The sequence below is a fragment of the Zootoca vivipara genome, chromosome 15 (genome assembly GCF_963506605.1).
Source record: "Zootoca vivipara chromosome 15, rZooViv1.1, whole genome shotgun sequence".
Lineage (NCBI taxonomy): Eukaryota > Metazoa > Chordata > Lepidosauria > Squamata > Lacertidae > Zootoca > Zootoca vivipara.
The window spans coordinates 1,106,852-1,122,586 of NC_083290.1; the positions used below are offsets into that span (position 1 = coordinate 1,106,852).

At 46.5% G+C, this 15,735-nt stretch overlaps 1 protein-coding gene across 3 annotated transcripts; it reads left to right on the forward strand.

Annotated features, from left to right (window-relative positions):
• Positions 1 to 6,362: 6,362 nt before the first annotated feature.
• On the forward strand, positions 6,363 to 15,261 carry LOC118097221 (adenine phosphoribosyltransferase-like). 3 transcript variants are annotated; one of them, XM_035139949.2, is made up of 6 exons: positions 6,363 to 6,488; positions 9,073 to 9,260; positions 11,261 to 11,354; positions 13,016 to 13,162; positions 14,246 to 14,341; positions 14,464 to 15,260. In XM_035139949.2, exons 2-6 carry the CDS (start codon positions 9,138 to 9,140, stop codon positions 14,619 to 14,621), a joined length of 618 nt encoding a protein of 205 aa, XP_034995840.2. In that variant the 5' UTR covers positions 6,363 to 6,488; positions 9,073 to 9,137; the 3' UTR covers positions 14,622 to 15,260. The 3 variants fall into 3 exon arrangements, with proteins under 3 accessions (XP_034995840.2, XP_060124418.1, XP_060124417.1); XM_060268435.1 differs by lacking the exon at positions 6,363 to 6,488 and having other exon boundaries at positions 8,986 to 9,260; XM_060268434.1 differs by lacking the exons at positions 6,363 to 6,488; positions 9,073 to 9,260 and adding an exon at positions 10,549 to 10,866 and having other exon boundaries at positions 14,464 to 15,261.
• Positions 15,262 to 15,735: the final 474 nt, after the last annotated feature.

A 15,735-nucleotide genomic window follows, 5' to 3' on the forward strand; every position in this document is an offset into this window, starting at 1 on the left:
GGCTCGTGGGGTCCCTTCCGACTCTACAATTCTATGATTGAACCTGGGATCTTTGGCGTTCAAACCCAATGCTCTGAGCTACAGCCCTCCCTGTAGTTCCACACCATTCCTCCCAGTCTGGTCTGTTTCCTGGGCAGCCCCAGCCAGTCCAGACCCCATCAAACAATCTCGGAAGTTGGCTGGGTCGTCCCACTTCAGGATAAATCCCACAGGGCCTCATGGGCTATTTCTCCATGACCCACTGGCAGGGCTGGATTGAGGTTTGATGAGGCCCTCAGCTCCTGAAGGGAATGGGGCCCTTTCTAGGTCCAGCTGTCCTTTGTCAACAACAAATGGTCGCTGTTTTTTGTCTTGAATAGATGCTATATAGTAATTTATGGACCTAACAGGGATCTAAAGCCATTTGCACATGCAGAATGTAGGCACCCTATATATAAAGGTAAAGGGACCCCTGACCATTAGGTCCAGTCGTGACCGACTCTGGGGTTGCGCGCTCATCTCGCATTATTGGCCGAGGGAGCCGGCGTATAGCTTCCAGGTCATGTGGCCAGCATGACAAAGCCGCTTCTGGCAAACCAGAGCAGCACATGGAAACGCCGTTTACCTTCCCGCTGTAGCGGTTCCTATTTATCTACTTGCATTTTGACGTGCTTTCGAACTGCTAGGTTGGCAGGAGCTGGGACCGAGCAACGGGAGCTCACCCCGTCACAGGGATTCGAACCGCTGACCTTCTGATCAGCAAGCCCTAGGCTCAGTGGTTTAACCACAGCGCCACCTGGGTCCCTATATAGAAAGGAGCAAACCAGAAATGAGCAAACCTTTATTGGCATATATATAAAATATAAAAACAAAGACAAAACATATAAAACATATAGGACATTAGTATAAATAGTAACTCTACATCATACAGAAATAATGGTGAGCAGGAGGAGGAAGAGGCACACAAGGGATCCTCAGCTATCATTGTTGAAGGCTAGATGTACTGATTTTAATTACATAAATTCTGGACAAGTAGTGGGCCATAATTCTGGTAATTTCGGGGAAGTCATCCCTCAGCAAGAGCTGGACCACTGTTTCCTTGTTGGGGAGGGTTCCAGGTCTCATAAAGGATAAGAGGGGGCCAAAATAAAAGAAATTAGAAAGGGGACAGTCCAGAATCATGTGAGCCATAGAGTCTACCTCTTTCTGGCCACAAGGGCATAATCTATTCCAGTAGGGGATGCCTTTGAGTCTTCCGGCTAACACAGAGGATGGAAAAGCATTTAGACGGGCCAACATAAATACTCTGCGATAAAAAGGAGATACCAGGTCATATAAATAATTAGGTATCAATCCTTGGTGCGGCGGCAGCCCCAGGAAGGCAGGCGAGCATACTAGAGGTTGGGCAGGATGAAGTTTCTGGAATTCAATATCAAGCAGTCTCTGCTTAATAAGAGTAAAGATATATGAATCCTCATATGTCAGGAGGGAATCCACTGGAAGGCCTAGTTGCCTAAGTTTGTTGGAAATATTAGAAAACCATGTAAAGCTGTGGCTATCTTTCAGAAGATAGGATATCAGGCTATCTGGATCGGTATTAAAATGAATTTTTAGCCAATATTTAAAAGTAATGATCCACCCTCTTGTCTCAAGAAGGTGTTGGCCCAATTCTGCACAGATAGCCAGGTATGGCACACATTTTGGTACTCCAAGGATTTGCCGAAAGAAGGATGATTGGACTCCTTCTACTTTGTTGTTAAAGCTGGATATCCATAAGGGGATCCCGTATAGAAGCTGGGAGGCAGATTTTGCCTTATAGGCGGCAATTGCTGCAGGTACAAATTGATTCCCACCAAGAAAATGAAAGCGCTTGATTTGTGCAACCGAGCATCTTGCTAAATTAATTGTTCTGTTGCGATGGGTCACCCATTTTAAGTTATAGTGAAAGGTGACACCCAAGTATTTATAGCATTTAACTTGCTCCATTTTTTGGGTTCCAATCGACCAATTGAATGGACACCAACTTTTAGAAAAAACAAGAATCTTTGACTTGGAGTAGTTAATTGCTAGGTGATTCACTTCACAGTAATTGGAGAATGCTCTTAAATATCTTTGTAGCCCAACTCTGGAATAGGAGAGGAGAGCAGTATCGTCTGCGTACAAGAGGGTAGGGATTGCTTTGGTATCTAATCTGGGAGGGTGGCCATTTACAGCAGATAAATGTTGTTTCATATCATTCAAGAATAGGTTAAACAAGTGTGGAGCAAGTATACAACCTTGTTTAACCCCTTTAGTGATTGTGAAGCTGGTAGATAAATGACCATCAAGGGAAAACTTCACCTGACCTTTAGTGTTGGAATGTAGCTTTTTAATCAGAAAAAGTAGGCGGGTTTCCATCCCGAAAGTTTTCAATTTATCCCATAATAGACCTCTTGGAATTGAATCGAAAGCGCACTTTAAATCGATAAAGGCCACATATAGCTTCCCCTTGTCCGATTTCGTGTATTTTTCAGCTAGGGATGCCAATAATAGACAATGGTCTACTGTCGATTTATGTTTTGTAAAGCCAATCTGTTCAGGACCAATAATTCTTTTCTTTTTCATCCAATCTAATAAGTATCTCTCTAGATGTTTTGAGTAGAGTTTACATATAGTAGATAGTAAACTAATAGGTCGGTAATTACATGGCTGCTCAGGGTCACCTTTTTTATATATTGGAAATATTATAGAGGTCAGCCAAGAGTTCGGTACTATTCCTGTTTTATCAATAAGCGTGAACAGATTAGCAAGTGGAGGTGCCCACCAATTGACATACTTTTTCAGGATCTCAACAGGGATCCCATCAAGACCTGGGGCCTTTCCAGGTTTTAATTCTCCAATCAAAACCTTTATCTCGCCAATGCTTACCGGGGGCCAGTTTGGAGTGTTTAAAGGAATAGGCTCATCATCAGCAGGAGGGGGGTAAACTGAGTCATTGAATATTTTGCTGTAATAATCGACCCAGGATTGTTGGGAAATAGTGGGGGCAGTAGGAAATAGATTATTATTTAGATGACTGGAGGTTATTTGCCAAAATGTTTTATGGTCATTCGAATTTATAGCGATAATTAAACGTGACCATTTTTTTAGATAATATGCGTGTTTTTTCCTGACTATAAGTTCGTTGTATATCTTCCTACTAGCAAAATAAGTTGTTTTGCTTATCTCATCACTCTTTTTGCGAAAGTCACTGAAGGCTATTCTAAGGCATCTTTTCGCTGTATAACATTCCCGATCAAACCAAGAAAGACGATTAGAGGGGGTAGCAATTATAGGTTTAGCTATTGTATCGCACTGATCTATCACTTGTGAATAGGTTGAGAGTGCTGTATATGGCGAGTCAGAGTTGATAAGGGAAGCTCTCAAAAATAACAAACCATATTTTAGGTAGCAGGTGAGCAGGCAAGGCCCATTACTTACGGTACGTCATAGGAGCCTACACAACACAAAACACTGTTGCTGTATGTAGGTTTTATTTTGTTTTTTTTATCTTATATTTTGGAAATGTACATCCAGGGTTTTTTTCTTTGAACCCCCCCCCCCCCCCGAGCATTGCCATAAATCCAGCATTGCGGCCACTGTGGAAGAATCTTTGGGCGCCATTCTCAACCTTGATGTCATTTGACTGCATATAGAGTTTGCGTTTTTGCTCAAAAGACTTGTGTGGAAGGTTAGATAGAAACATAGAATCATATGTCTTGACATATGCCTGACAAGCCTCTGCTTAATGACCTCCAAGGAAGGAGATTCCACCGCACTCCTTGGCAGCAAGTTCCACTGTTGAACAGCTCTTACTGTCAGGATGGCTCTTCCTAATGTTTAGGTGGAATCGTCTTTCTTGTAGCTTGAATCCATTGCTCCGTGTCCGCTTCTCTGGAGCAGCTGTGGTTCCTGCACTGCAGTGGGGTTGGACTAGATGAGCCCACGAGGTCCCTTTTGTGCTTTACAGTCCCCTCCCACTGCACCTCATCAGCCTGCATATCCTCGGCCAGATGGGCTGAGAGGGTTACCTGCCAAGGCCTATGCCAAGTTCCCCACTTCTGAGGCTCAATAAAGTTGTGGCCAATTTGAACCTATACTCTGCTCTCTGGTCTCATTCTTTGGGGGGAAGGGGTAGGCACCCCAGACAGGGATTCGCGCTTGTGCCCACAATTTCCGCCCTCCCTTGACCTGCCCCCGGCTAGCTAGGACAATGGGAGGGCAGCCAGGGGTGGGGCTGAGGCAAAAAGAAAAGAGGCTGAGCCTTTGGGCCGGTGCTACTCTGAGCATGAAGCAATCTTCTCAGCTCCCTTGATTCCTTCCTTCCTGTAGCAGAGCAGCGCAGGAATGATCACTGCTTATTCATGATCCAAAGAACAAGCCAATTGCGCCCTCAGGCGTTGATTTGAGAGTCCTGCTCAGCATTTGAGATGGACATTCCTTCCACCTCTCTGTCAGTCCCAGACATTTATATCACTGTCGTCGTTCCCCCCCAATAAAAATCCTGGGAACTCACGGATCCCAGCACCACAGAACTACCCAGCCACTGTTAAGAAAGGTTCACTGAAAAGTATTACACTGTTATGAAAAGCTGGCAACCCTAGCCCCGAGCCTCATAGAATCATAGAATCTTAGAGCTGGAAGGGACCCCCAGGGTCATCTAGTCCAACCCCCTGCAATGCAGGAATCTCAGCTCAAGCATCCACAACAGAGGGCCACCCAACCTCTGCTTAAAAGCCTCCAAGGAAGGAGAGCCGGCCGCCTTCCGAAGGAGTCTGTTCCACTGTGCAACAGCTCTTGCCGTCAGAAATTTCCTCCTGATGTTGAGTCGGAACCTCCTTTCTCGTAACTTGGAGCCATGGGTTCGAGTCCTACCCTCCAGAGATAGTTGAAGATGGCTATCGTATCTCCTCTTTAAGATAAGATAAGATAAGATATCTTTATTGTCATTGTCCCCTTGCGGGGGCAACGAACTTACTCGGTTGCTACATCCACTTAGATAAAGCATTCCGCATAATCCAAAATTACAAAACCTAATTAAAAACAGTAAATATGATACAAATAACAAATGAAATAAGATGACTTCAAAGTCCAGGCTTTCCATTTAAGGCCAAAATCGCTCTAGAGAAGAAACTGTTCCAGGCTAAACGTACCCAGCTCCTTCAACTGTTCCTCATCAGGCTTGGTTTCCAGACCCCTGGTCATCTTGGTTGCCCTCCTCTGCCCACCTTCCAGCTTGTCAACATCTAGTTATACCGGTAGGTAGGTGGGGGTGATGGGAATGGGTGATGGGCTGACAGGAGTGGTAAACCTGTTGATGACTGTTAACGACTGTTAATGACTGCAATTGGTCTTGGGGGGGAAGCAAGGGCTGAGGTGCTAAGGAAACTTGATCATGTATAATGAGATAAGAATCCTATGTCTTTGTTCATTCCAGGTGGCTCCATGGTTTTAAGCTTGCTAATGAGTTGCAATTCAGCAACTTCTCTTTCCAGTCTGTTTCTGAAATTTTTCTGTAATAAAACAGCTGCTTTGAGATCTTGTATAGAATGTCCTGGGAGATTGAAGTGTTCTCCTACTGGTTTCTCTGTCTTGTGGTTCCTGATGTCAGATTTGTGTCCATTTATCCTTTGGCGTAGGGTTTGGCCTGTTTGTCCATTCCCATCACCCCCACCCCCCACCCTCTGAATATACATAAGGGTCTGGTGGATTCTGTTTCAGTGTATCTGACGAAGTGTGCATGCACACGAAAGCTCATACCAAAATAAAAACTTAGTTGGTCTTTAAGGTGCTACTGAGGGAATTTTTTTATCTTGTCAACATCGTTCTTCAATTCTGGTGCCCAGAACTGGACATGGTCTTCCAGGGGTGGTCTGTCTGTCCAAGGCAGAATAGAGTGAGGTTATCACTTCCCTTAATCTAGATGCGAGACTTCTCACGAGTTCAGCCTTGCTGAAGCAGGATTTGCCCCACATCCTAAACGAGGAAACAAGCTGGTGGGTTTCCTGCGGGGCATGGGTTTCTCCTGAGCCAAAGCATTGCTTCCTCTAGCTCCATGCTGCCAACACTGGCTGGCAGCATTTCTCCGCTGCTTTTCCTTATCGCGAAGAAGTCCGATCTTTTGAGGAAAGTCCGTTTGTTGCAAGGCCTCCCAACCAACTGGATTGACCCCTACTCCTGTTCCGCTGCTTCTCGGGGCCTCCCTTGTTGTTTTCTCCCCCTCCAGGGCTCCTCGTGGTGAATGAATTGTGAATAGCTTTAATTGTGAGGCCGGAGCTGGCCCTGGAGTCTGGACCCCGGCCACGCAAGGGCTGGGCTTCCCCAGCTGTCACTGTCCGTGGCACGAAGGCCCTCCTCCCTCCGTCCCTCCGCTTGGATCCAGTAGCACCTTTGGCCTCCCAGGAGAAAACACCGCCTGAGTCTCCGTCCGGAAGAGGCCTGGGAAGAGGCAGAGATCGGACTCTGCCCAGCACTGACCTCTCCTCTCCCAGGTACTGGACACACCACATGGGGAATGGGAATGAGTGAGCTGTGGGCTTTTTTCTCCCCCCCCCCCAGGGAAATCTGGGGCTGCCTCTGACATTTGGGAAATGTTGGGTTTAATGGAGCGGGAGGCGGGAGGGGCTTTTATGTATTTATTTCGGACAGCAGAGACCCACAGGCAAGGACGGAACAGGATCCAGCCCACATTGGATCCCTCCTTTCAGAAATCCACACCAAACGCCCAGACTGTTGCTGTTTCCACACAGCATTCAAGCTTCAACCCAGCAAATCCAGCTGGAGGTGATATAGGCGGTTTGGGGACGGGCGGGGTTCTTGCACAACCATCTCGCTTCCCTGAAAAGATTGGACTGTTTTTGCAAGAAGGAAGGAAAGGGATCGGGCGTGACAGGCTGGGAAGCGGGCGATAACTCCGCTGGGATAGCACCGTCGGCAGAGCGGGAGACGCTTCATCTCAGGGTCATGGGTTCGAGTCCCACGTTGGGCAGAAAGTTCCTACATTGTAGGGGGTTGGGCTTGATGACCCTCATGACCCCTTCCAAGTCCACAATTCTGTGGCAGCACCTAAACTTTGGAACTCCCTGCCTGTTGATACCTTTTTGCCGCCCTCTTTTTGGCTAAACTACTTTTCTTTAGTCAAGACTACCCAGCTGTTTAGAAAGTTGAGGCAAATCTTAATCTCTTTTCAGTCTATTGTTATTTTAACTTTACGAAAGCTTAGATTATTGTTGTTGTTGTTAATTTTTGTGATTGATAATGTTATTGGTTTTTTCCCCCAGTTTTCTATTTTTTATAACCTTTTTATTTGGTTTTCAAAAATATATAAATAAATAAGCAACCAACCATCAAAAAGCAGTACAAAATCCAAATATTGAGATTACTCTGAATCTCCTGACTTCCCCCCCCCCATCCCTTCCTTGGGTCCTTTTGATTCTATTTTCAACTGCTTATCAATGCTTCTCCAATTTTTCATCTTCCTAAGTTACTACCTATGCCTTCTGTTACATTACAAGTGTATTTAAAACCCTGCTAATGTTTTGACCTGTTTACAATTATTTTGTATATACGTTATAAACATTTCCCACTCTTTTTTTAAATTTCTTGTCTTCTTGATTCCCGAGTTTCCCAGTTAATTTTGCCATTTCGGCTTAGTCCACCAACTTAATGTTTTTGTTTTAGCTCTTTTGCAAACTGCTCTGAGAGATTCCCCAACCCCCAATAAACTGATGGGTAATTGTTAGGAAATAAATAAGTCACTCTTGTTTTGCTGCAATGTCCCCACAAATGAGAAGAGCCCTGAGCCAGAATGTGGACCTCTTGTTCTGCCATTGAGCCCCCAAGAGAAATATTCTACTCATCATGATTCTGCATAATGGTCACTTTCCCCCCCGCAAAAAAAAATGAAATAGGAAGCTGCCCCAGAGTGAGTCAGAGTGTAGAATCTGTATAGCCCCATACTGTCCGCACTGACTGGCAGAAGCTCTCCAGGGTTTCACGCAGCTCTGCAGACTTGGAGATGCAGAGCCTTCTGCATGCAAAGCAGATGCTCCTAGCAAGAAAGAATCTAGTCCTCATGAAGGTCAGTTCCATCCCTTTAACATGGACACTGGTACCAGAGCCTGCAATAAACCCAGATGCCAACTTTGCTGCCACATACACCTGGACAACACCATCACTGGCCCCAACAACATCCAACATACCATCTCAGGACTATTTAATTGCTCGTCTTCTAACATTGTGTATGCCATCAAATGCCAACAGTGCCCTTCAGCTCTCTATATTGGACAAACAGGCCAAACCCTACGCCAAAGGATAAATGGACATAAATCTGACATCAGGAACCACAAGACAGAGAAACCGGTAGGAGAACACTTCAATCTCCCAGGGCATTCTATACAAGATCTCAAAGCAGCTGTTTTATTACAGAAAAATTTCAGGAACAGACTGGAAAGGGAAGTTGCTGAATTGGAACTCATTACCAAGCTTAAAACCATGGATGAACAAAGACATTGGATTCTTATCTCATTATGCATGATCAAGCTTTCTTTAGCGCCTCAGCCCTTGCTTTCCCCCCCGCAGGACCAATTGCAGTCATCAGCAGTCGTTAACAGCCATCTACAGGTTTACCACTCCCATCAGCCCATCACCCATTCCCCCCCCACACCCACACCCACCCTCTGTATATACATAAGGGGCTGACTTCTGTTTCCAGTGTATCTGAAGAAGTGTGCATGCACACGAAAGCTCATACCAAAATAAAAACTTAGTTGGTCTTTTAGGTGCTACTGAAGGAATTTTTTTTATTTTCCATCCCTTTATTGTTAGACTTCCCTGTGCGGGGATCATTTCATTCTCTCGCAGACTTACTGAGATTCTCTCAGCGATGCTTAAATGTGTATTTGCAGCTGTTAGAGGGGACTGTGAAGCCTTTTTGACACGTGGCTTAACTCTGGAAAGGCAGCGCACAAGGAAATGAGAAAGAGGAGAGTCTCCACACCAATTGATGCAAGGTTTTGAGTGGCACTCGAGGAGCCTTGCGATAGAAAGCATCTCTTTGAATTTATTCTTCTCCAGCCCCAGCCCCCCCCCCAAATTCCCTTACAGCTTCTCCTCCATCTGCTGACCCTGACCACGTCTCCATGGATCTGAAACACGTCCCCGACCCACGAGAGCAGGCCTGGTATTTGGGGCTAATGGCCCCCAACATCAAAGGCCCCAGCTTCGCCTGGCTGGACCCCTCCCGCCTCTACTGCCACCCACAGGTAAGGGAGGCTGCGGACAACTTCTGGGGCAGGAGGTTGACCTTTGTATCTGATGGACTGCAGGATAGCTCAGTCGGGTAGAGCAGGAGACTCTTCATCTCAGGGTTGCGGGTTTGAGCCCCACTTTGCGCTGCAGGGGGTTGGACTAGATGACCCACAGAACCCTTTCCAACTCTACAGAGTCTGTTATCAGGAGTTGAGATTACAGTGGGGGGGGAGTGGAAGTGAATGGACAGAAGTAGATTTTTGTAAGGTGAGAGCCTGGTGTGGGACTGGGCCTCTCTCAGGTGGGAGAGGATAAGAGGTAATGCGGTGTAGTGGTTAGAGCACTGGGACCTGGGAGGGACCAGGGCTCAAATCCCCTCTCAGCCATGAAACTCTCCCTGGGTGTGACTCTCAGCCTAACCTACCTCACAGGGCTGTTGTCAGGGCTTGATTAACCATTAAACAAAATAAGCCTGTGCTTAGGGCAGGGGTAGGCAAACTAAGGCCTGGGGGCCGGATCCGGCCCAATCGCCTTCTCAATCTGGCCCACGGATGGTCCGGGAATCAACGTGTTTTTACATGAGTAGAACATGTGCTTTTATTCAAAATGCATCTCTGGGTTATTTGTGGGCCATAGGAATTTGTTCATCTCCGCTCCCCCCAGAATAAATGAAAAAAGGCTCCCAGAATAAATGAAAAAATGACACACTCACACTAACAACAACAAAATAGTATTAATAGAGATTTCCCTCCCTTTATTTATTTATTTATTTATTTATTTATTTCATATTACACGTTAGTTACTGTACAATTTCAGTACTGTACATAACTTATATTATATTAAATATACGGATTCCCCACATCTAGCCCTACACCCTATTCACTATTTATCCAAATACCCATGTGACGTCCCACTTGCACGAGGTCCTTCTCGCTACATTAAAACTCTATCATTGTGTTCGTATTTATTCATCACACTAATCAATCCTCTATTCTAGAATCAGTGCATTTTAGCTTAATGAACTCAATCAATACTTATCCAAAGATTTCCATCGAAGTAATATTGTACAATATATTATTCAATGCCCTTCCATTCCTTTCTTAATTCTTGTTTTGATTGCATTCTAATCGACGCTGTCATCTTGGCTAGTTCGATATATTTGCAGAATTTAAGTTGCCACTGACATTGAGGGAGTCTTCTCACCCTTCCAGTTTTTGGCCACAAGTACTCTTGCGGCCGCTGTTGTGTATAATAATAATAATAATAATAATAATAATAATAATAATAATAATAATTTATTATTTATACCCCGCCCATCTGGCCGGGTCTCCCCAGCCACTCTGGGCGGCTTCCAACAGAAGAATAAAACACAATAATCTATTAAACATTAAAAGCCTCCCTGAACAGGGCTGCCTTCAGATGTCTTCTAAAAGTCTGGTAATTGTTTTTCTCTTTGACATCTGTTGGGAGGGCGTTCCACAGGGCGGGCGCCACCACCGAGAAGGCCCTCTGCCTAGTTCCCTGCAACTTGGCTTCTCGCAACGAGGGAACCGCCAGAAGGCCCTCGGTGCTGGACCTCAGTGTCCGGGCAGAATGATGGAGGTGGAGACGCTCCTTCAGGTATACTGGACCGAGGCCATTTAGGGCTTTAAAGGTCAGCACCAACACTTTGAACTGTGCTCGGAAATGTACTGGGAGCCAATGTAGATCTTTCAAGACCGGTGTTATGTGGTCTCGGCGGCCACTCCCAGTCACCAGTCTAGCTGCCGCATTCTGGATTAGTTGTAGTTTCCGGGTCACCTTCAAAGGTAGCCCCACATAGAGCGCATTGCAGTAGTGCAAGCGAGAGATATAAAAAGACGCTGACCTTGTCTTTAGGGATATAGTAATAATAGAGATTAATGATACACATTAATACTGTATTGGGAATACACAGAATTAGAATGGTAACTGGAAGCTCCCGTTAGTAGGGAAGCTCCCCCAATCACTCTCCCTTCCTCTCTGATCTCGCCAGGCCTTGCAGGACTGCGTGGAAGATCTCCTGAAAACCTTTCGGGGCGACCCCATCGACCTGGTTGCTGGCATTGACGCAATGGGCTTCATCCTAGGTGAGTCGGGGGCCAGGCTTGGCCAGGGAGCAAAGAGCAAGGCAGAAGCAATCCAGGGGATAGAGATGCAGTGGAGAGTTAAACTGTGGAACTCCCTGCCACAGGATGTCCACTGCCCTGGGTGGCTTTAAAAGTGGGTTGGGCAAAGCCACAGAGGAGGAGAGGGCTAAGATAAGATAATATTTAATGTCATTGTCCCCGAAATTACTCGGTTGCTACATCCACTCAGATAAAGCATTCAGCATAACCCAAAATTACTACAAGACCTCATCAAAAACAGTAAATACGATACAAAATAACAAGTAAAATAAGATGACTTCAAAGCCCAGACTTTCCATTTAAGGCCAAAATTGCTCTAGAGAAGAAACTGTTCCTGAGACGGCTCGTTCTTGCCTGCATTGTTCTATATCTCCGTCCCGATGGCAGGAGCTGAAAGAAATGGTGACCAGGGTGCGTTGGATCTCTTGATATATCTAGTGCTTTTCTATGGCACCTGGTGGTATAGATTTGTTCTAAGGTGGAGAGTGAGCAGCCAATAATGCTCTCTGCTGTTTTAATAATTCTACACAGCCCTGCTCTGTCCTGGGAAGTACAGCTTCCGTACCACACACATAAACCGTACGTGAGCACGCTCTGTATGGCACAGGGATAGAAGGCAAGCAGCAGCTTTTGTGGAAGATGGTTTTTCCTTAAAATTCTCAAAAAATACAGTCTCTGCTGCGCCTTCTTCACAAGCCCCCTTGTATTAACACTCCAGGACAGATCCTCCTGTAACTCAATGCCTAGAAATCTAAACGTTGTTACCCTCTCCACACAAATTCCGTCAATCAAAAGTGGCTGGACCTCGTTCTTCTGTCTCCTAAAGTCCACCACAAGCTCCTTTGTTTTCTTTGTATTTATGAGCAAGTTGTTAACTCTGCACCACTCTGTCAGCCGCTCCACCTCATCTCTATAGTCCGTTTCACCCTCCTTATCAGAGATGAGCCCGATCACGGTTGTGTCATCTGCAAATTTGACAACCCTATTACTAGGCTATCGGTGGCTCCTAGACACAATGGCTGTGCTGTGGGCTCCATAGTCAAAGGCAAGAATGCTTCTGAAAATCAGTTGCTGGAAACTGCAGGAAGGGAGAGGGGAGAGGGCTCCTGGGCTCAGATTTCCCTTGCAAGTTTCCCTTTGGGACATTGAAATGAGGCTGCACTTTAAATTTTAATACTGTATTTTGATCTGTATTTTAATTAATTGTTTTTATGTTTTATTGTGGTTCTGTTGGTGTCAGCCGCCCTGAGCCCGGTTTTTGACTGGGAAGGGCGGGGTATAAATAAAATTTATTATTATTATTATTATTATTATTATTATTATTATTATTATCTGGTTGGGAGAGCAGGATGGGTCCCCTTTGGCCTGATCCAGCAAGACTCCTCTGTTGTTCTCATGTTCCTAAAAATGCCTCTGAGCACACGCAGAGGGCATTCCCTCTATTCTGCATTCCCAACATGATGGCAAAGGACTCTGGAGTATTTCCCAAGCAGGATTGAACCCTGCAAATAAGTTTGATGAAAACAAAATGAATAGATTTGGGGCTGGGGATAGGGAGGGCATGGCGCGATATCTCACGATTCAGGTGGGCATCCCTTTTGCCCTTCTCAACTCGCCCTCAGGCGCTGCCATCGCCCACACCCTCCAGAAGGGCTTTTTGGCCATACGGAAAGCTGGGCACCTGTGCGTGAAAACCCTCTCGAAGCATTACAAGGACTACCAGGGTCGCGAGAAGGTGATGGAGATGCGGGCTGATGCCATCTCGCCAGGTGAGCAGAGATAATAATAATAATAATAATAATTTTATTATTTATACCCCACTCCACCCATCTGGCTGGGTTTCCCCAGTCACTCTGGGTGGCTTCCAGTACACATAAAAACATAATTAAACGTCAAACATTAGAAACTTCCTGAAATTATTATTATTATTATTATTATTATTATTATTATTATTATTATTATTATCCCCTTGTCCAGATCTCCCTCCCCAAAGGAACTGATGTCTACACACAGAGAGACAGGATCAGGGCTGGGTACCCATCCCCACTGACCACTGAGCATGCTGGCCACTGGGATCGACAGGAGCTGGGATCCATCTACGCCCTCCTCCGTCGGAGGCAGTAAATGCCTTTGCAGGCTGAGGAGGGAGAGTGTTGCAGTTGCCCTGAGTGCCTCCCTGTGGGCAGAGTCTTCTGTTGCACTTATAAATACAAATTAATGGAGGTGAAGGCTATAAATGGCTAATGGGAGGCAGAAACCCCTCTGGATAACAGGAGGGAAGAGGGCTCTTGAGCTCAGCTCCTGCTTAGGGGCATCTCTCTGGGGCACTTGGTTGGCCCCTGGGAGAAGGCTGGACTCAATGGGCCACTCGCCTGATCCATCCAAGTTCTTCTTATGGAGGTCTATTGGCATTGCAGAACCTCCATGCCCAGCAGCAGTCTATCTGCGAATATAGACACTGGAGAATTGCGCTCAGGTCCAGCTTGTGGGCTTCCCATTGGTTAGGTGGCCATATTTCTAGAAGTAAAACTCAGGACACAAAAGATATTGAGATTTTTTTTCCGGGAAACTCAAAGCAATGGAGCTTTTTCTGGGAAAAGAAACTCAAAAGTTGTTGGCAATCAACCTCAAAATCCCAAAATTTTCCCGATTTCCCGAAATTCCCCCCAGATGCTCTTTTTGCCGTGTGGCAGGCCCCTCAGGCCTGATCCAGCACTACAGGGCTCTTTTGATGTTTCCTAGCTATGCTCCAGATCCACATTTATTTATTTTTAAAATCACAGGTGAGGAACGGGGTGGGGTGGAACTTGGCACACTAACCCCACCTTGCCCTCTGCCCCCTTTCTGACCAGGCCTTCGCGTCTTGCTGGTGGACCAGTGGGTCGAGACCGGGGGCACCATGCGGGGCGCCATCCACCTGGTGGAGGAACAAGGCGGCCTAGTGGCAGGTGGGTCAGGGAGCAGGCAGCCGGAGCTCAAGAGAGCTGCGGCGGATGGGTGGGCAGAGCCTCCAGCTGCAGGAGCAGTCTACCCTGGCTCTGAAGCTGCCTTTCCCCCAACCTGCCTGCAGGCATCGCTGCCATCTGCGTGGAGGACAGCGAGGGTGGGCTCTGGCTGAAAGACCGCTACAAGTGGGCACACTGCGTGCCCCCCCAACTGATGCCCCAGTTCAACGCTCACCGGCTGGACTCCTTCCACGCCTTCAACTCCAACCAAGGACCGCAGTAGTGGGGAAGGCACACAGGTAAATGCACGCCCCCAAGGCGCCCCGCAGAGACCCATAGCATCCCAAGAGAGGCAAGTTCCGCCTGCTTCCCGGGTCATAAACCTCCAGGATCCTGCAAGCGTGTGACTCAGAGACCAGTTTGGGAATCTTGCCTCCATGCCTTCCAGCTTATCTGGCACTCCATCAGAAAAATGTTCCTTCTCCGTATTCTTCTGCCCCAGTGTAGTTAATAAACCACCCGCTGAATCGATGAAACTTAGATTCCTAGTTCGGAGGGACCCCCGAGGGTCATCCAGCGTTGATGTCTTGTACAAAGTGCTCCATGTTGCATTAAAAAAAAAGCAATGAGGTCTTGGGCGGAGGACATGAGGGGCACAGAAACTCGGGTCACTTTTAAAAGAGGGGAGAGGGGGATGTTGTGGGGAGAGGAGGGTGTCATAGAATTGTAGAGCTGGAAGGGACACCAAGGGTCATCTAGTCCAACCCCCTGCATGGTCCTGGGGCCACACAGAGATGCCTGGAGAGCCGCAGTCCCCCCCACCCCCAGCAGTAAAACATGAAATTAAGTATTGGACAATATGAGGGGGTCGTGCTCAACCAAGTTCTACTCAAAGACACACTGGAATTGAATGGACCTAAGTTAGTCACAGGTGTTCTCGTTGGAAGATTCAGGAGTGGTAAAAGAAATAATAATAATAATAATTATAATTATTATTATTATTTATTTATTTATTTATTTATACCCCAGCCACTCTGGGTGGTTCCCAACCGAATACTGTATTAAAAACACAATACAGCATTAAACATTTAAAGACTTTCCTAACAGGGCTGCCTTCAGATGTCTTTTAAAAGTCAGATAGTTGTTTATTTCCTTGACTTCTGACGGGAGGACGTTCCACAGGGCAGGTGCCACCACCGAGAAGGCCCTCTGCCTGGTTCCCTGTAACCTCACTTCTCACAGGGAGGGAACTGCCAGAAGACCCTCGGAGTTGGACCTCAGTGTCCGGGCTGAACGATGGGGATAAAGACGCTCCTTCCGGTATACTGGACCGAGGCCATTTAGGGCTTTAAAGGTCAGCACCAACACTTTGAATTGTGCTCGGAAACGTACTGGGA

Bases quoted from the DNA above. Each gene is read 5' to 3' on its own strand.
- LOC118097221 (XM_060268434.1), top strand. From the start codon at position 10,666: ATGTCTTCTAAAAGTCTGGTAATTGTTTTTCTCTTTGACATCTGTTGG. The intron at 10,867-11,260 runs GTATACTGGACC...TGATCTCGCCAG, and splicing joins AGGTGGAGACGCTCCTTCAG to GCCTTGCAGGACTGCGTGGA. The intron at 13,163-14,245 runs GTGAGCAGAGAT...CTTTCTGACCAG, and splicing joins GGCTGATGCCATCTCGCCAG to GCCTTCGCGTCTTGCTGGTG.